Source organism: Aythya ferina (assembly GCF_964211825.1).
Source record: "Aythya ferina genome assembly, chromosome: 18".
NCBI classification, from domain to species: domain Eukaryota; kingdom Metazoa; phylum Chordata; class Aves; order Anseriformes; family Anatidae; genus Aythya; species Aythya ferina.
In genome coordinates, this window is record NC_140317.1 from 7973056 (window position 1) to 7994422 (window position 21367).

General features: G+C 34.4%; 1 protein-coding gene and 1 long non-coding RNA gene across 8 annotated transcripts in view; one reads left to right on the top strand and one right to left on the bottom strand.

The window, feature by feature from the left end:
- The window catches only part of STXBP4 (syntaxin binding protein 4), a 71063-nt gene that overhangs the window by 27949 nt on the left and 21747 nt on the right, over positions 1 to 21367 (bottom strand). For 6 of the 7 annotated variants that reach the window (XM_084492004.1, XM_084492002.1, XM_084492003.1 and 3 more), the window contains 9 exons: positions 20557 to 20651; positions 19968 to 20064; positions 18204 to 18316; positions 17429 to 17515; positions 16258 to 16323; positions 9910 to 10086; positions 7543 to 7659; positions 6359 to 6408; positions 5064 to 5191 (listed from right to left, as the gene is read on the bottom strand). In XM_084492004.1, the coding sequence (XP_084348130.1) occupies positions 5064 to 5191; positions 6359 to 6408; positions 7543 to 7659; positions 9910 to 10086; positions 16258 to 16323; positions 17429 to 17515; positions 18204 to 18316; positions 19968 to 20064; positions 20557 to 20651 (930 nt within the window). The remainder of the gene's footprint in view (positions 1 to 5063; positions 5192 to 6358; positions 6409 to 7542; positions 7660 to 9909; positions 10087 to 16257; positions 16324 to 17428; positions 17516 to 18203; positions 18317 to 19967; positions 20065 to 20556; positions 20652 to 21367) is intronic. The other variant, XM_084492005.1, reaches the window with a different exon arrangement.
- LOC311420778 lies at positions 7005 to 9894 on the top strand. The gene is made up of 3 exons (XR_014684549.1): positions 7005 to 7126; positions 8156 to 8304; positions 9697 to 9894. It is a non-coding gene; the product is annotated as an uncharacterized lncRNA (long non-coding RNA).

Genomic DNA, 21367 nt, shown 5'->3' on the forward strand with positions numbered 1-21367 from the left:
TAAAAATGGGAGCTGTACAGATACTTTAAGGATGTACATTGAAATTTAATAGCTCTCTACTATTTCTGATTTCAGTAATTCACTGAAATATTTATGGCCTTGCCAGAACAATGAATACACAGAGTTATGTCTTTAGTTATATGCTTCCTCTCAGTCAGGATGAAAAGGTACATTTCTAGTTTATTATCTGGAAGTGTATTATAGGTATGCTATCCTCCCAATGCAGAACTGTCCCCAGAAAAAAATGATCCTGCAGGAAATAATTTTCTCTCCCTGATACTGAAAAGATAAAAAGACAAGCAGCATGAGTTTCAGCAAATGTCAGTGATCAGATAATATTCCTGGGGTCAATGAAGGACTAGTTTTTTGATATTTGGTCTCTGAAAATGCATCTTTAATATGACTAGCCCAACTAATAAAAGTGAAGTTAGCCTGTGTATGCCTATCCATGTTACAGCTGGATTTGGATGCACAAACTAAAAAGGCAGGGGGAACAGGCAGTGCTTACACATCAACATTTTCATAACTTTCCTGATGAACTACAGCCAAAAAGTTGTACAAAATTATAGCATTGCTGTATCTCTAATTTTAAGAACAAAACAGTAATAACATATATGGCATTAATTCTATTACAATAAACATATCAAGGCTGCAATCTATAAATAAAAAGAATATGAATAGTAAGCACTATTAACTCTCCTCAAAATAGCAAAATTGTTATACCAGAGGACGTGCTACTCTGCCTTATATCATAACTTTCTGCTACCAGCTTATAATCTTGTCAATGGAATGCAAAAAGATAAATAACAGATTGTTGAATATGGGATTATGGTGGCAACTTCCCATATTATAGTTGAAAAAAATAAACCAAATAGATGGATAGACTCTGTATTTCAGCTGTTAATGCCTGTGATGTAAGTTGATGGTCCAAAAGGTAAAAGCAACTTAACTATCAAGAGAATAAGCACTAATAGGCACTGACCACCAGCACTTTCAATTGCCTTCTTTTTACAGCCAGTCAAGATACATGGAAAATGAAGGCACAGCCCAGGCAACTAAACTTCTGCCTGTGGGATCTTCCTAAGTATAGGCTATGGCATCTAATGAGATCCATATCAAGAAGGTAAACAGGATTTTTGGACAATATGTTAATTTGGAGCTTACTGTAGTGAACTTAAGCATGATTGCTGTGTGTTAGACTTCAGGCTGACAACAGATTAAGGGAAAATGAGGTGAAAAAATAGTTCAAGATCCATTACTTGAGCTCCTGCTGATTAGAGTAGCAGGCTTCCTAGCACTTAATAGATACTGATGACTGGGATTATATCAACAAGAGCAAGATTGTATTTTTGGATAGAAATTTCAGAAGCAAAGCGAGGAAATTAGCAGTCAAAATACTTGAAAGCTATATTATGCTACTGCACATTTCAAAATGCCTATTGCCTGCTATTTTAAGAAGAGAAGTGTGTTCCAGGGTTAATCAGATTTTTGCCATTACCAGGACCAAGTATATTTCTTTTTTAATTTTGTAATAGAAAAGAAGAAAATGCTTTCTCAGTTCTTTTTAGCATGATCTTCACCATATGGACTACTAAGTGCAGCCAGCAACGACTTTTAAATGCTACAGTTCTTCACTGAGGCATTATTATCTTTTGTAAGATGAAAGTAATTTTCTTTATGTCTTCAGGAGATGCTACTATTCTGCAAAGGAGAAAGGCCTCCCAAGACTTAGTGTCTAAAAATAGCTAGCAGTTTTTCAAGATGAAGAAGAACGAATCTTTCAAGGGATGAGCTTGATTATTCTGTTTATTACTTTGATTTGCATTTCTGGATCTTGAAGATCCTCTAGTAGTAATCACTGTAAAACTAGCTTGTTTGTTTGTTTTAAACGTTTTTGTTTTTAAACAGATTCCTCACTTAAAGAATTGTCAAACTGATGTCACGCAGCTGTCATTCAACCTACACAGCTGAAAACTGATCTGCAGCATTATTACAGACAAAGCAATATGTACTCAGAGATTTTCAAGAACACACTGAAGTTTTTTAAACCTCTTCCCTCAGGGAAAATGTGATGTTATTACATGGGAAGAGGACAGTTAGTGTGGCTAACTCATACATATGCCATTTTGTCCTGGATGTCGAGGATGATTTTTAACAGGAAAGTCAGTTTTGGTTTGAAGGAATGCTCCACAATCTTGTCTTTACACCTAGATGTGTTTCACATGTATTGCAAATAAATTGAAAAACTATTTTTGTTAGGGCTCCTTTACTTCTCCTTGTTCAAAATGAAACAAATACAGTAAGAGAAGATTAAAATGAAACAAATCCAGAAAGAGAAGATCCATTCAGAAGATAAAATATATCACGATAATTGCCCAACAATACATTTTTATCCAATTAGCATTCTCAAAAATATTCACTCCAATTCTCTCATTCCTAGAATTCATTAACAAATTGTCATGCTGAAGACTCCTTTCTGGAAATAATGGCATAGCCTTCAGTCTTCAAAGTAGTGCCTATTATACTCTTTTCTTTAATGTATGATATTTATGAAGTGTTACATATATGAAAGCCCCCTTTTATGACAGCCCATCTGCAAGAAAACAGAAGATCACATGGGGAATGTATTGTGTGAATCTGGCATAGAGGACTGCAGACAGAATGCTATTAAACAGTTACTCTGCTTTAACTATTTTTCTTCCTTTTTTTTTTTTTTTTTTTTTTTTGAGAGAGAGAGAGAGAGAGAGAGAACTTTAAAGCTTTAATCTTACACACAAGCTCGTCAGAGAACAAGTCTATCTGTAATACTCTCCAAATCTGAATGAACTCAGAAGGATGACGTTCAATCTTTAAATCCTTCTCTGCAGAGCTATTTTTAACGTGCAGGTTCATAAAACAGATCTTTGCTATGGCTCTAGAGCTTTCTAACATGTATCCTACCTATTATTTTTGACACAACCACATGTTAGAATTCAATTGCATTTAGGACTAAAAGTTTTCCTTGCATGATTTCCTGTGTAGTGTGATAGAAACAACTTAATGTGACAGAATACTTCCATTGTCACTGGTGGAAAACAAATTCCCCACTATCCTGGCCACTGTTTTTCTTTTTACCTCCTCCAGTCATTCTAATTCTAATATTTTGGATAACTCATTTTTATCTTCTTATTGTGCTTCGTTCTCCTTTATACACGATGCATAGATATGTGATGCAAGTAAGATATTTTTCATACTTTGAAATGTTTCCTCGACAAATATACTTATTCAGCTCCCTTCTAAATTAATTTCCAACAATGTATAAAGGATATTAAAATATTTGATACAATGGTTATTGTCACCATAATTCTCCAGCTCTCCAAAAACTTCTGTGATGTGTTGGACCATTTCTGTTTTATTTTTGCAAAGCAATCCATCTAATCTGGATTAGCACTGACACGTCAGACCATCTAGAGGTAAATGCAATCAAAATATGCAACCATGGGAATCCTTTAATAAGCCACAGTTGCTTCTTAAATTTCCAACTGCATACAGTTTATTACAGTAACTGGTCATGAACTAGCATAATTTTGACCAATGGGAACAGAATTCTGTTAATGACCTAACTGAGGGAATACACTTATCTCCAATAGAAACTGCAGGCTACATTCACTCCCTAAAGCAATAAAATCTTCATTAAGACTCCAGTTGATAAATGTTCTCATAAATTCAACAGAATAATATTTTGTAAACATTCTTTTACGAAAATAGAACATCATAGTCAGGAAATTCTGCTGGTTTTACATGATTCTGGAGATTTTCATATTCCTCATTTTGACAATAAATTTCTGCTTTAATTTTTCCAGGAAAAAGTATTCTAGAATAAATTTATATTCTAATTATAGTTTGATAAAGGTGCATATTCAGCTGACACTGAATCTGCATTGTCCTTTGGTGCTATGAATGATTTATTCTACCAGTTCACACTCAATCTTAAACAAAAACCATCTATGTACTCTGTTGCTGAATTGATACCAGATTTAAAAGCCCTGGAGGATTTGTTTACTTAAAGACATTTCCTAACTTCACAATTCCACATTTAAAAATTCTTAACAATAATGCTCAGATTTTCTAAAGATTTGGAGAAATCTACTCATTCTGATGCATTTTTTGCATCTCAGAAGAGGGTTTATGTTTGTGTGGTTTAAGATACTGAGATCTTAAAGCTAATATTCCAAAACACTGTCAGTTCAGACTGCATTCACTATATGATTTTTGTTCAAAGCCCACAAATGTCAACAGAAATATCCCACCAATGAGTTTCAGATTGTGTCTCTTGAGACAATGAAACTCAGGCCTCTAGAATCCCATGTGATGCTTATTTTTGACAATTTCCTTCTAATGATTAGAGCAAGACAATCTTAAACCACATAAAGTCATTGGTATATGTTTTTTGGAAGAGCGATGAATGCTATTGAACAGAATTAAAATAATTGTTTAATATTTTTCCATTTCTTCTTTTCACAAGCTATTTTTTAGATAAAAGCTTGTTGATAAATGTAAAAGTAAAAAGACGGTGCATAAGGCAAAGGAAACTGAAGAACAAAAATAAAAAGAGAAACTGGATCCAGTGAGGGATCACTATACCTCCAAGAGATCTGCTATGTGGTGGCAAATCACTGACATCTCTATTACCAGCCACTGGCTTTAGTGCACTCTATTACAAGTCATTAATTTCAGCTGGCATAATGCTCATCACTTGCCAAGATGACCCTTTCATAATGAAGTGAAATATTTTGTATCTTTCTGTATTATTAGGTATTTTCAGAAATGTCTACCTACTTCCTTTTTTAAGCTTCAGAATAAGTAATTTCTTGATTTATTAAACAGGTATTCTTATTAAAACAAAAAAAAAAGAGTAATACTTCTTTCCTTGGCTTAGTATAAATGGATGAAACTTTCAACTGAAAACTAACAAAAAAAACACAGTAGTTTCAACTGGCAGACAAGATGCTAAAGCTACAACATTTGATGGAAGAAATGAAGTATTTATGTGTGTATATACAAACACAGACACACACACTCACAGTCTGCTTCCAAAATGGCACGGACAGACTTGGCAAGGTCTCTGGCTTCTGCTGCAAGAGCTGTGGTGACAGTTGGTCCAATCCTTCCCAACCGAAGTGCTTTAGAAGATAAGGTTATTCTTCTGTCACTAATAGCAAAAAAAAAGTGTTTGTTTGTAAGACTAGAAATATAAAGATTTATTTTTAATAAAGTAAAGCTGTGTTTCTAGATAGGTGTTATTCTCATTCTATGAACCAAAAGATTAACATCACCAAACATAAATTTGTCTCAGAAGTAGTTCTATCTACATAGCAAATGTAATAGGAAAGTTGGATAGTTCAGTTAGAACAATGTAGTTCGTGCCCCAAAAAGTAATATCAAAACCTCAGCAGATGTCAGAAAAGTAAATTCCTTAAAATTAATTTTCATATTAACATTTAAGAACGGACATTACATTCGGGCACCTAATTCTTATCTTCTTTTCTTTTAGGGTGTCAGTTTGTGACCTTAGCTTTGAGTTTTATACTTCAATTTGTTTACTAAAATGAAGTCTACAACCTTTATAAAACATGCAACATCATTCTTGTGTAGTGCCAATGGGAATTGCATTTAATTGTTCAGGAGTAGCATCTGAGAACACAGACAGCTACAGTAAATAGTTTATTTGATCCTGCAGATCTTATTGAAATAAAGTTCCAGCTAACTTTAGTTAAATAGACTTGAGAGCTTTACCAAAAAGGACAGCAGGATAGAGTCAAAACAACTTCAGTGTGCTATGTTTGCATAACAGTATCTGGGATAAATAGGCACAATCAGGCAGATATTCAAAAGGGCCAAAGTCTTGTTGAATGCTCCTAGCTGTACCTTTATAAACAAGAAAAGTAATGAAACTTAAATGGAAATACATGCCATCAATTTATTAATATGCAATTGGATTAGTGATGATGCAAATTCACTTGGGCAAAGGTAAAAAAAAAAAAAGAATAAATAAAAAATTAAGAAATGTTAGGGTTGCTTACAATTTTAAGTAAATCTTAGCACAAGATAATTATTTTATTGCAACATGCAGACGGCCATAACTATGCGATTACTAACTCTTTTAATTTAATACTCTGTTTTTTAATGAAGCAGCATCCTGAAAGCTTAGTTTTTAATTCTTTCCCACAATTATAATTGCATTCAGTAACATACTGCAGAAAACTATATGAAAAAATAGCTACAAAACAGTATTTGGAGACTTTGAAACAATCGTAGAGGTTTTCAGTATTACATGAATAACTGCCATTTCATCACAAAAGAGCTCAGATCTGCCTACCTTAGAACTGTTGAGGGAGTAGAGTTATCTGAAAGGATTTCATGCACAACCTGTTGGCCATAGTCAAGAAGTTAACACTTTATAAATCAACACATTCAAGAACTTGATACTTTATAATTAGATGCTTTATTTGGGGACATGGGATTTGATTTGTATCTCGAGAGACTACAGTCTAGTCTTTCCCATCCAGGTGTTTAAAACTATTTCCTATTCAGTTTGACCCTTGGCTACAAAAACTATCATCAGAAGTTACATAATGATACAGAATTGGTTACTGCAGTGAACACAATGTTATTATCCTGGCTATTTTCATTTTTCCAAATAATTTCTGCTTTTATTTTTTTGCAAGTATAATTTAATCTGTATTTCCAGAAAGGACTATGATTGGAAATATTAATGCACATAGAATGCAAATTCATGGCACTGAATCTGGTCAAAATTTGATATATCCTGAGCTTGTCAAATCGTTATACTTCAAGAACAACAACAACCCTTTCATCTTGAAAAAGATAAATGTGCCGGTCATATTAAGTTATAGTTATTCATATTATTAAAATAATGAATGAAATTGATTCTAATTATCTTCTCATCTTACATTGTGATAGGATACGTTAAGTGACAGTACACGTTGGAACAGGTTGCCCACAGTGGTTGAGGAGTCTGTATTTTTGAAGACATTTAGAACCCAAGAGGCCAATGTCCAATGCTTTGAGGAGAAGGAGATGGACTAGATGGCCTCCATAGGTTCCTCTCAGTCTCAACTATTCTGTAAGTCAATTTAAAGGCAGAACTAAAAAAACAAATGAACAAAAGATAACCCCTTTGCATGAAATAAATACCATAATGTTACTTGTTTGTGTGATAGCATTTTAGAATATTATTAAATATTAATTTTCTGCTTTTCCCCCCTCTTGGGGAATTTCACAGAAGTTGATATGTTTGTGAAAAATTATGTTTAAAATATCTGTCTAGTTTCATTTGTTCTGTGTACAGCAAGGTACAAAGACTAAGTAAATTCCTACACAGACCTATACACTTTTACACCATATCTAGCAAGTTGGATCAAGCTGTGGAATGGTTTCTACAAACTATAGTTTATAGTCAGCTTATTATGTTTATTCCTCAGAAACATCAGTACAGCACTTTCCAAATAAAATGCTGCTAGAAATGATAGGCAAAGTTACCTCTATAAATTGTAGTAATTTTTCAGTAGCCACCTCAAAGGTCTTCCTAGCCGATTCTGATTTCCGCAGCTGGCAGTCAAGTACTGTAACTCTCTTTCTCAAGTCTTGGATGTTATCCTGGAAAAAAGATTTGGTCCACACTGTTTTAAGGTTTTTATTTTAATCATTTCTTTCATGGCTCATGAAGGTACAAGGTGTGGATTAAAATGTCTGAAAAGTTTAACACATCATCTTTTCAACCCTTCTGAAAAACATAACTGCTCCTGAGGTAGGTTTGCCTGATTACTAGTAAGGAACAACTACACATTTTGGATTATGATATCAAGGTAAATTGAAATCGGCATGTAACAACAGTGATAGGTCTGAAACTTCAGATTGTTTGAACTGATTCATGAATGGATGAAAAATACTGAACTGATGCTGGCAGTACCTATCAGCAGGGTGGCATAAATAGCCAGCATGTGAACGAGCTCAGTCCACTAGTTTGCATCTGTACATCCTTTGGCCAACAGAGTAATTACGGCATATCGTGAAGAAAATTACCCCCTAGGATTTCTCTACATGCACTTGTATAACCTATTGATCAGTGTTATGCATCCCTTTTCTACTTCAGCTACAGAGAATGTGAGCCCCAGCTACCGAGTCTGACTCATTAGCTCGAGTTCTGGAGGATCCAGGCTCTGCCCTGAGTCCCCGGTACTACTGTTCAAGTGTGAGGACCACGAGTGAAGTCTTCACATGTACATAGGCATGTTTGTTTAGGTAAGATATTTGCTGAATAGAAGATCTAGAACAAAATATGCTCCAAAACTAAGAACATATCACTATCATTAAAACAAATTTTCATATCCTGTAGGTAATCTTTTCTGATAGCCCACTACCTACTACAGAAGTTGTTAAAAAAAAAAAAAAAAAAACCACTCCCAAAAGCCTCTTTTTATTATCTTTACTTGAGACAAATGAATGCACCCATTTGTTTGTACACAATGTACAAAGCAGCAGAATCACCATCACTTAGAATGCCAAATAACCTCTCAATTAAAACATCTTTTTTTGTAATCTCACTGTCCACTGCTGGAGAAGTAGCTGGTCAGCCCTCCGAGACACCATACTCTTTAATATTAAAAATATGTATATATATAAATCAGCTACATAAAAATATATAAAGACTTTATATCAACTGTACAGTTACCTGATATAGCTACCTGATATAGCTACCTATAGTTACCTGATAGTGCTTTTTTGAATAAGAAACACACAGAACCAAATCTCACTTCAGATTTTCAAGTGCGCAATCAGAATTTCAGGAGTTCAAGCTAGCATCTTAAAAACAAATGTTTAATACAGCAACCCACATGCTCTGAATTTCTTAGTATTTTTATATTTATTCAAGTCCTAGAAAACAAATAAGACTTAAAAAAAAAAAAAATACATAAAAGCTGGAGCATCTCACCCAGATGTTCAGAAAGAACAGCTTCTATGGTGTGATACATCTTATCATGCACACTCACAATTAGGTGAGAGGAATTCCTCCCTGGGAATTACAGATCACTGCTATGTTTCTTCTTTGTAAGCTTGTACACTATAGAGGTCTGTTTAACCGTTTTAAAGCCTTTTAATGTTGAACTAATTCTCATGCTGAAACGGGGACCATTTCAGCAGGTTTCCTTCACCATTAATTCCTATGCACATCCATTTTTCATGAGAAAAGAAGGTAAACACACAAATCCCGACCTGTCTGCAGTTTTTCAAACTGTGTGTAGAAAACGGATACTCAATTATGGGGAAAAATTAAAAAATGCTTAAAATAGTTTATTCCTTAACATGTTTTGAAACGACTCACTGAAAGTGAAGTAGTTTTAAAATATGAAGCTCAATTAAAAAAAAGAAATTTCTCTGGCAGAGTACTGTTAGTAGCTTTTAGGTGATTATCTTGATTAAATCCAAATTTACTTAAGAACAGTGGTGGACTTTATTATCACTATTATTTGTCTAACAGAAATATAAAAATACTAAGACCACTTGTACATATATACAAAAGCATACAAATATACGTATAGCCTTTACAGAGGATATATCTGCAGTCCGGAAACTACTCCCTGTTTTAATGCTTGAGATGTTCCGTATTGACCTATGACCCACATATGCTTCTAGCTCCTGTTTTTGCAGCCCCAAGATATCTGGATAAAGGAAGACTCATACGCTTCACATTACCCCCTTCGCTCTGCATCATTCCAGTTATTGAATAATACAAGACAAACAGTGACCTACTTTAGGAAAGCAGATGAAAAGAAAATGAAAACAAGATACATGACAACAGCAAGGAAACCATGGTAACTACGACAGGAGACTGGCTGCTTTGCTTACTTTATTTTGGCCAGAATGATCAGTGAGCTGAGCCTTCAGCTCTACGATTTCAGCTTCTAACAGGCGAATTACTTCTTCATAGTCCATCTCCATACCACGAGCCTGTCTTTGTGCAGCTTCAGCAAGATGAATCCTACTTCTCAAGGCTCTTGTCTCCTCTACAGCTGCCTTGGCTTCCTATAGATTACAGAATTTAATTGAAAAGTTACAACTCCTGCTAACAACAAAGGTTTAAAAAAAAGTGCAGATTTAGCTTAAAAGTACTGGAGTTGGCAGTAGGGCTACCTATTAGGATTCGTGGTTAGCCAATTCATTTCCTGATTTTTCAATTAACGATGCACAAAGAAAAAACAGGTTTTTACAGAGTGAGATATTCCTGAGAAGTACATCATTACTTCTATGACTACGGAAAATCTAATTGAATTAAAAGTTTTATATAAATGTATCTGATGCTATTAATTTGTACCATCATTTCTGTACAAGATAAACTACTTTTAATTAAATGTTATTTGATATTTTACTATTATTGCCTGAATTCACACCCAGTTAAGAGTTTCCACATCATATAGATGGACTTCTAATGCAAGTATTCAGTCTAAACTTTTCTTAAAACTAGTGCTGTTTTTAATTTTTCTGCCCAGTTCCTGCTCTTATATTGTATTCTATGTTATCACAGAAGAGTGTTACTTAAAATTTATATGTAAATAAAGGAAAACTAGAAAAAAGAAGCTGTTAACTTTTAATTCAGCTGAAGTAAACGATAAATGCTGTAAAATCCAATTCAGAGAAGGATATTGCTCACTTTATTTTACTACTGAATATTAATTCAAATTAACTTTGGTTTGTAAATTCAAAAAAGTCAAACAAAAGGTCGGGACAACAGCTTAGTTTACACTATAAAAGACTGAACTGCTCAACATACAGGCTCAGTGGCACCAAAAGCAGTAAACCATCTTTCCCCTTACCTTTTTATTAATCTGGAGAAAATACTTTATATGATTTTCCTGAACCTTTAAAGTTATAACCTTTAAATTGAAAAATTCACAGAACTAGAAATTCTTTGCACAAATTCCTCAGCTAAGGATATTGAAGTAAATAGGCTATTCCTAGTTTACCTGTTATATCTTATTATTATAGCTATATCCTGGTTGGGAATGGGACTAGAGGGGAAACAGGACAAACAGACACTGAGAATCCATAACCAGTAGGAAGTAGCCTGGACTTGAAGCCACTTTTCCAGAGAAATCTAAATGACCACAACTTCAATTTTCTGTGGAAGAAATGTGATATAATATTTAACAGGTGTTATAATATTAATGTCTAGAGGGGTCAGTTAAACTTACAAATGAAGATTTAATTCAATTATTTCCTAACTCAGAAGCATTTCTTCTTTGCAATCAATATTCTTTAAGCCAGATTTTACTACGCTTTGTCTTAATGTTTTTCCTGTAAAATGACCACCAGATCTACCAGTCTCGGTTTCAGATGATTTTTAACCTGTAAACAGTTAGCCTTTATAAACAATATATATTTGTTTCATGCCATAAGTAAACTAATCTGAATGACATATATAGGACATCATCTACCTCACATTTACAATGGTTTAGCAACATAATACCAATTTGGATAATTGCCAGGGACATTCTGGTCTCTTAGAAAATAAAGCATTAAAAGAAGTAATCATACATGTAGCAAACAGCAACACCATTAGTGAATACAGATGACACTGGGTTTATATAATACAGAGCTTTCTATTATAAGTGATAACAGATATATTTAAGTAACCTTTACTTTGACAGCAAGTACACTTTTTTTTTTTTTTCCTTTTAGAAGCACAAGAAACATTAGATTCATCTATTCTACATGACCTCCACCTATACCTGGAGAAGCAGACTATTTGAAAGCTTACTGCTATGTGTCTTTCAGTTATTCACCTAGCTTTTTTAGCACTCATGTTTGCACAGCACTAAGAACTGTGCAAGGGGACAGTACCGAAGCACTCACCAGAAGACTGACTGTGGCTCACGAAGGCCACCAGAACAACGCACCCCTCCTGCAAGTGGCTCACATTAATTCCTTTTCCTCCAAATAATGCAGCGAACACAAGGACTTCTAAGACATTATGAATCTATACCCACAGAGATCAAACTTACTGCCTCTGTAGAGGGGTGGGTCCTACAGATATAAAGGATATTTTCATGCCCTTAAGCAGCGAAGGTACAGTTCAGTAATAGGCTAGAGGTGGGGAAAAGACTCTTGGAGACAAAAGTGAAACAATACTTCGGTAATAAGTTTGCCAAATATAAATGAACACAGATGCTTGACAAAGGCTAGTATCGTAAAAACGCACAAATGGGAATTATTTATATAAACGGACATCAAATAAGTCATGGGAAAATTGCTATAATGAAAAGGAAGGTCTTTGTTTTGAAATAAGACCTCCCTGAGTTAAAGGTTTCATCTCTTATAACCCAGAAATGCCTTTACTCATCCATTGTTTGTGCAGAAATCCAACTGCTGAATATTAATTTCTCTGTAATAGCAGACTAAGTATGACCAGATTTCAACAGTGAAAGACCTAAAGGAATAATTAACGAACAATGGGTTCTTATATTACAAGGAAACAATTATCCACATTATCACTGGATTTGCAGAATTTTCTGACAAACCAGAGCTCTTTGCTTGAGCAGAGAGGCACAAAGCGAATGATAACATCAGTTTTCCCAGTTCTACAGTTACCGAATTTGGCTCTGCAGAGGCTTGGTGGGTTCTCTAACTCGTACAGGTAAGGGGCACCCACCAGAGAACAGATTACAGCATGCTTCAGCAACATTTTCTCTTGTCCCTTTCAGTTGCAGATATCAAGGAAGACACAACAGGAATGGAATCTGCAGCTGCTAAAAAGTGCAGGCTAGAGCAGAGAAACCGAACCCTTACAGACCCAATGTATTCGCGTGCAGGTTTCTTACAAAGCCAGGTATTTTTCCCTTGAATAAATTCAAGTGTTTAAAGTAGGTTTCATCTGAGTAATATTTCAGCCACCACAAACACTGGAAGAAAGGCATTCTTTAAGCTACCTGAAAAAGTGTAGCAACAATTCAATTATGCTTATCCATTCATTTTACAAAAATAACATATTGAAAACATCATTTAAAGAACTTCTATTATCTTTATTATATATTAGAATTAGAAAGTTAATGAAATAGAAATAAACCAAATGCTTCTTTCAGGCAGGGTGAAATAAATTACATACTGCTTCCAAAATAGCAGCCATTCAAGTCTGAGTCTTCAAAGCACCACTTTTCCTCTTAGAAAACAGAAGCACAGAATAGCAAATATTACCCCTATGAAATAAAAGTCCAGTGGAATGGGATGCCACAAGCAGTACCCTAACTTTTATCATCTTTCACATTTTCTGTGTTTAGCTAAGGTGCTTTGGCTGATAATGTTTGCATACAAAAGCTATAGTAAAGAAGAGATCATTCAGGTTGGTATGACCTTGGACTTCCAGGCACTATAGAATACAGTCAGACTCCTCCAGGAAAATAAATCTCAGTATTACAGATCTCACATTTGTAACACTGACAAGACTTCAGGTACTCAAAAGCACCACTCTATGTTTTGTGCCAATTTCACCTTCCTTAAGATTTCAGGGAAGACCCAAAAGGTATGGAGAGCAATATCACAATCTCAAATATTTTAGCTATATTTCTAATCATGAGAGTTTCTATTTATCCTGTTAGCTACCCATTCAAGCACCACTTAATGAATGGGTACTGACAAAGCACATCCATTAACCAGAATATTTGTATGCCTGCCCTAATTAAGCTGCAATCTCTGGGATTCACAAATAGCAGACAATGGAAATACCACAAAAGATACTCCTGTATAGGACTGGTAGCCTGCATCCTCATTTAACACCTTGTTTTTTCAGGAAAGCAAAGAATTAAAAGTTTAAATTGTACTGATTTCAGAAGAACTTAAACCCATAAATTGTATTTGTTTACTTTGAAATGGGCCATTAACTCTCAGTAATGTTCCTGTTAACTCATTTCACTAACTTGAGCTGAAGCAGGAAATCCTCAAAGTATACTATTTCATCCATTCTTGAGATTTTCTGTTCAATTTACAGATGCTTTCTTCTTTGAATTGACACTAAGCTCTCTTTGCTAAGAGCATACTAGAGAATAGAAGAAAAGAAATCCTGAAATGGCTACTTACACAGCTGAGAAAGTTGCAGAATCTTTTGTAAAATAGCCCCCAAACAGCTATGCGTAGAAAAAGTCATAACTTTAATGCTGACTCAACTGACTTACAGTGCTGAAAAATTCCACTCTACTACCAACTCCAATAGTGAAGATATATTTTTAATAGATAAGCAAGAAGAAGGCAGCATTTGGGTTATGGCTTCTTCCAGACTGGCAGCAAGAAGGCTGGGAGGTTGATTTAGCTAGTACATCAAGAAAAAAGTCACAACTACTTTTTTCACCTTGACTTTTCACAAAACCAATTTTCACGTTATTTCTCCTGAAATAAAACCACCTTACAGACATCACACCCATAATCTTTCAGAAGGTTATGCGCAGTCTTTCTGTCTTTATGCTTACATGTGGATAAGTATCTCAAGTTTAAATCTAAATTGTACATTGTACTTTTCAAGATACATCCAGGTGTTTGCTGTAGGAAACACAACTACCTCTTCTGAAACCCTGAGCACCTTCAATGCAGAGTAACTGGCTGTAGCCATATCTAGATGTCTGAGGATTCAAAAAGAGCTTCAGATAAGAAGCCTGGCAATTACATGGCAATTAGTACTCAGTAGCCTATTATTTTTTGAACTTCGTATTACCATAAATCTCAGTGTCAATATTGGTTCTGAACTACAGATACACATATATAAAATACTAGAAAATAAGTAAAGTATAAACAGAACTACAATTTCAATCAAAAGCCTACTTTTACCTCCTAAAATAGGTCTCAGATTAAAGCACTGCTGAAACTACACATAACTTATTGTTTCTCTAGTTCACTGTCTGGAACATTTTCAACAGCATTTACTTAAAACACTCAATAGAAAATCTGGAGGTCTGTATTGTTCCCTGCAAAGCTGACCTTCATAATCCTATGACAGTACTTGACAGAAAAATTAAAGTAGGAGGACCTCATGAGGTAGAAAACAGGTATTGCTTCCAATTAAAACAAATAGCTTCTGTGTAAGTCTACCTTGCCAGTAAGAGCAGGTGTGTGAATTGAAACACCTTATGTGAAGTACCCGATGTCCAAATCGTTTGCATTTTCAAGACTAAGAACTTTCTACTAGTTTTGGTTTAGACTGATAGACTGAACGCTCATTAGCAAATGGAAACATGAGGTGCACTACTGTAACACATTTCCAGTTAAATTTTATCCAAAAAATAATCTACCTTCTTTCATTGATGTTTCACAGTGTAGAGGGCAACACCACAATATTAATAGAGAAAGCTTTCAAGCAGCTCTCTCATATACGTGGAGTAAAAGATGACAATGGTGCTAAACAAGAAAAGGCATATATGAGCCATAAAGTAAAAGTAATTTTAACATAATAGTAAACATTAAGATTTTTAAACTACATTTTGCATTTTTACAAAAACATCTGATGCAATAGATAGCCTTGAGGAACCCGCAATGAATGTGTGCAGCAGTATGAGAGAGACTTATTCTCTCTGACCGGCTCAGAAGAAGAACTGACAGGAGGATGTTCGTAGGAGAGGGAAACAGGAAATTTACTTGGTTTTGAATCTGGGCTATAAACAAAGTAAGACTTAAATATAATTGGAAGCTTGCTTTAAGAGACACAAAAGAAGGTTAGATTTCATAAGAAATTCAGATTTCTTCTCTCACAATTACAGACAGATATAGAGACAGAAAGAACTTATTTCTCACAAAACACTTAATACCATTTATTTTTCCTGGTAAACACCAGGTAGCATCGTCAGGCCTATCTATTATTTCATACCTAAATTTCTTGTTGACATATAAAATAGCAAAAGTTAAGATTGTAGATTAGGCATACTGTCACCTAAGAACAGCAAAGTCACTTAAAGAACACTTAAGATGAGAAAGGTACTACACTGATATCCAACTAACCTGATCCAGTTTGTCTTACGGTTCCTACGGTTCCTAACTCAGTTCAATAAAAAAGTATAGTCTCCAGGTCTAATCAACAGCTTTGTAGTAGCAAAATAAACACTTTGAGTTGAAATCGGTGTTAAGGTACAGTCTATACCAACATCAAGAGAGCAAGAAGTCCTCCCTCCTTCTTGCCAAGACAGAGAAAAAGAGATTTTATTTTAAAGAAACTCAACATACTTGCTTGACTGTTTGTAGCTCCTCTGTTAACTGTTTCTGTAAATTCACAGATTCAGACAATTCTATCTGTAAAAAAATAAAAAAAAAAAGAAAAAAGAAATAACTAGTTATGCAAGAGAGAGTTTGTATTATTAACTTGCTTACAACTGCTATGTTTCTAGGTCATGCCACGCTCCACTAATAATGTTGAATAAACACAAACACACTTATCTGAAAAGTTCTGGTGGAAATAATAAATAATCAAACAGATTTTACTATACCTGGGACAAAATCAATTTTTAATCTGTAAAAGCTATTTTTTTCAGAGAGTTCATCGATATTATGCTGTTTAGGTTTCTTAAGCATGCTAGCATTATACACTGAACACTTCTGCAATACAAATCAAACACACACTCTAAGTCTCTTGTTACCTAGCCACCTGGTAAATGTGCAGAAAAAAGACTTCTCTGTGACTTTAATAGATTGCTGTACAACCTAACATTCACATCAGGAATGTTCAACGGTGTTCAATATTGTTTGTATGTTTGACCATACTTTCCCTTGCTAGCTTCCACCAGAAGCCTGTAGTAAGGCTACACTGCTGCAGGCTGCACCATTTTCAGACGGTTAAAAGTTCTAAAGATTCTTTTTTTATTTTTTATTTTAAAGTGGTTGTTCAATAGTTGTAAGCATTGGTTTAAAAACAGCTGTAACCCAAGTTTTAAGTAAAAATAAACATATTAAGTGCTTTTGGTTTTATGTCTTTTGTAGTGTATGTGAAAATCTGTAATAATTTTGCAAACAGATTAATTCACCCTCCAGTTAATTTCTTTCAAAAGTATTAGCATATGCTCAGACACTCTGGTTACTAGGATCACACATTTCTAAATAAAATTGCTATGCAAATCAGTCACTTCTCCAAATTCACTTTGGTGAAATGTCTGTTTAATCTCATCTCCCTGCGAATCAGATTAAAAAGCGTGTTAGTATTCAGTATAACAAATATAATTCATGTTTTCCAGAAATACATTGTGAGCATATGAACTTCAAACATAATTAGGCTGTTTGCTCTGCCTTTTTATTTATTCATCGAATATTGCACATAGAATTCAAAAGAAAAACAGTAAAGTACACAATATGTACACTCAAAAAATTAGTCTCTAAAATAAAACAAGTTGAAATTAAGCATTACCCTTAATTTGTTCATTTCTTTTAAAGCTTCATCCCTTTCTTTCTTAAACTTTTCCACGTCATCCTCCAAAGAACCACAGGTTACAAACTGTGCATAATTAAATAGGCCTGGTTAGAATCTAGTGTTAACCACATCTTCCGCATCTTTTACATCCAATTTTAAAAGGTCTCACTAATAAAATGAGAAGATAATCTTAATTTTAAAATTATTCAAAGCTCTGGAAAACATTACTGAAAATACTAAGAGTTTTAAAGGGAATTCTGACCAACTTATCTTCCAAAGGATTAATTATTTTTCCTGTTAAAAAAGATTACCAAAACCCACCAAGAATACACATTAATTGTCCCTGTTTTCTTCAATGTTTTAAATAGTACATAATTTTATTCAAGTATTCCTATGTTACAAATAGACTATTTGGGCATTCATTCTTACACGTTACCTCCAGAGTAAAGCAATATTCCATCTAGGAGTAGTTCACATCAATGGGCCCCATAATTGTTTATTAGTCACATAGGTAGTAGCAATACATATTCCATTTAAGAAACCTTGGTAAATCACTGCTGTCCATACTTACGACTCACAACATAATTACATGAATTGCTTTCTGCAAAGTAGGTTGCTTTAAAAAGCTTCACAGAAACTAGGTTATCTTAAAGCACAGCATGATACAGAGCTGTTCTAAAAACCTGCCCAAGCTTTGGAATAATCTCACGTATACTAAGCTCTCCAATAATCTCCTCACAACAATTAAACACTGTACAAACACATACTTTACCTGTGAATTTAATAAACTGGCAATATCATTGATCCCAAATGTTACAGGATTTTGGCCACCATCTGTTGCATTCGGTTGCATGGAGAACAGATTCCTTGAAACTTCAACGAAATCTAAAAAACAGTTTAGCCTGCAGGTTCAGTTTAGTAGCAGCATCACTAGATGCAACACAACTGCTAACACCACAATGTAAGGCCTACTCTTTATAAATGCGGTGTCTGTTCTCCCTAACCTTCCTAAAGGAAAATGTAATTCTTTTACGTTTTTGTCAGGCATGTTTCTCTGAATAGAAAAAATTGGTAAAGCTGGTAAAATTAAGAACGTGTCTTGGGATGAAACGCTTCTTCAGTTGTGTAGGAGAAGGAAAACAAAAGGTGGTACAAAGTTCAACCTCAAAATACCTGATTAGAGATGCTGTACATTTGGCAGGCCTGTGTGAAAAATTAAGAGAGACCTGCACATCTGTTTTACACCTGTCTTCTCAGTGGATTGGATCTTCTCAGAGGAGACAGTCTCTCTGCAGCAAAAAAGGGGCAATTTTGTGCTAGTTCATAGTTCATCTTTACATTTGCAAGTAAGTCCTTTAAACCCCTGATAGAGAGACCTGGTAAAATTGATGCTGAGCAAGAAAGTTTTATATATAGACACTGCAGCATTTGTAATCAATATAGCTATTAATTTAGAACGTAAAAAAGAAAACGTACTGCTATGATATGAGAGAAAATTGGAAATTTAAAGATCGGTTAGTGTATACCACAAAAACCTGATGGAAGATCCAACATATCTAGTGATAAGATACTTGAAAATCCAGTGCCTTTTTAGATGGTTTAGTACAAGAAATTGTTTTTCTTAAACCAGTTCTTGATGCTGTTTTTCATAAACTTCAGGAAAATTGAAATTACCATGTCTCACAGTTTAACACAAATATTCTTAAACTGTTAGTGTCACCTACCAAAATTGTCATAACCAACAGAAAAAAAACCTCATTCCCATCAGAATTAGATTTAGCTAGAAAAAAGACTGTAATGGTCTCCGTGCAAATGTCTCTTCACATGCAATAACTGAAAGGTTCTTGCTTGTCACAAACCAAACGAGTTAGATGGTCAGTTGGGTTAGTTGCTTCAAGAAGTCACTTTAATCACCAATACTATCCCAAAGAATTTTTGGAACAATTACAGTACCTATCCTAAAAAGTAGTACAGTATCCATCCTAAAAAGTAGAGGCCTCCACATTTTAAGGGGTCTTGATTATCTGTACATACATATTGACTTGGACACAGAACACTTCAAGAACACTTCAAGAGTGTTATCTTCGACAATTATTTATGCCTAAACTGAAAGCCACTATTAACAGAGGATCATCTGACTGCTTCTTAAAACATAAAAATAAACAGCTCAGTTGTTTAAAATGCAAACCATTTTATTATTTTAATAAAATCTTTTCTTAAGGAGAAAGTACGTCTGTTGAAAAAACTCACATTATTCAAATACTCTACTTTCATGGCAAAAATTCAGAAATTAGTGAGCACAAACCCCAAAACTTTCTCACGGTTGCTCTTAATTAAATTTGTAATTACATTTACAATTACTTAGTTTCAGAATGCCAAGCTTATTTTTATAAACTAGAATAAGGTTTTTGCCCCAAAGTATTATTTTATTTGCCGTAGCAACCCAATACTGAGAGAAAATGTATTAACAGTTATTATCTATCATTTCTATATTCATACATCTCATTATTTTTCTGGGTAATTAACAAATGATTACCTCCGAAAGACACTGTTCCTTTAGAATCTTTCTGAAGTTGCTGCCTTAGGGTTTGCTGCTGTTCAACTGTGGGCTGAATCCCCAGATAATTCAATGCCTGGAAGGAAAAAAAACTTATTTTGGAGAAAAAAAAAAAAAGGCTATGGATAATGACTGCAGGGACATGGGGGAGTAATTAAAGAGCTGCACTTCAAAGAGCTTTTGTATCATAGTACACTCTCACTGACAACACTTTTATTCCAGAGACTCTTTGTGACTTTTCCTTCTAATTGAGAGATGTTCAGATATTATTTAACCTTGAATAATGATGAGTGTAATAAGAAAAACCCTTTGTCCTTAATAACTTCCTTAAAAATCCTGAGGGATGTTCAGATTCCCAGAAGAGTTAATCAGTAATTAGATTAACAAAAACAGTAATTTGCCCAATATATAAAATGAAATACTGGCCTACAACCTGAAACAACTACCCAAACAGGAAATTTCATATGTATTTTATACCTTAAAATTTGAACCTTGAAATATTCTCCAGATGTTTTACATATATCATAAAGGGGGAGATAGGAAAACTTAAAGGATGTGAAGTGTTTACCCTCTCCAGCTTTTCTGCTTTGAGACGAATAGTAGAGTTCAAGAAAGTCTTCCTTCCTTGCAGCTCATAATCGTCATTCTGGCTGGGTGCAATGACTAGAAGAAAAAAAAAAAAATGGAATAATGATTCCGTTGTAATGCTTCCTTTGAAAAATCTGTTATGTAGCTGTTCTTCAAATGGATGCCAGCTAAATACCCACTTGCCACAATAAAAACTAATATTTAGATTGACTTTTTCTTTAAAAAAAGGCATAATGCTAATAAGAAACAAAAAATATAGGTATCAATAACAAACTTATTTGAAATTGTCCATCAAAAACTGACAAGTAGCAAATTAGCAGATAGAAACCAGGAATAACTTCAAGAGATTCATCAAGCATATGGCTTATACTTGTGGTATTTTCTTTTCTCTCTGTAACTCTGGAAACAGAAGGGGAAACACACTTGTGAATTTCAAGAGAGACCTTCAAGACACACCCTTGGCATAATCAACAGTTCCTAAAAGCCTATCTAGCAATCTGGAAAATACTGTGAAAGAGAGGGAATGACCTGTTGCCAACTAAGGGCTGCATGGAATTACTTTAAACTGCATTCAAACAGGCTCCTCTGCATGTTTTCCTGGGGAAGAGCTCTTTTCCAAGGACTACCTACCATCCGTTAAGCTCTGTATCCAAAGTGTTCATCACCTCCTGTCTAATTCTTTAAATCAGAAATGCAACTATTTTATGCAATGTTAACTAGTTGCATTAATTAATGCATTATGGTGAATCTATTTCATTTCCAGTATTTACAGGGGATTAGTTTGAGGAGAA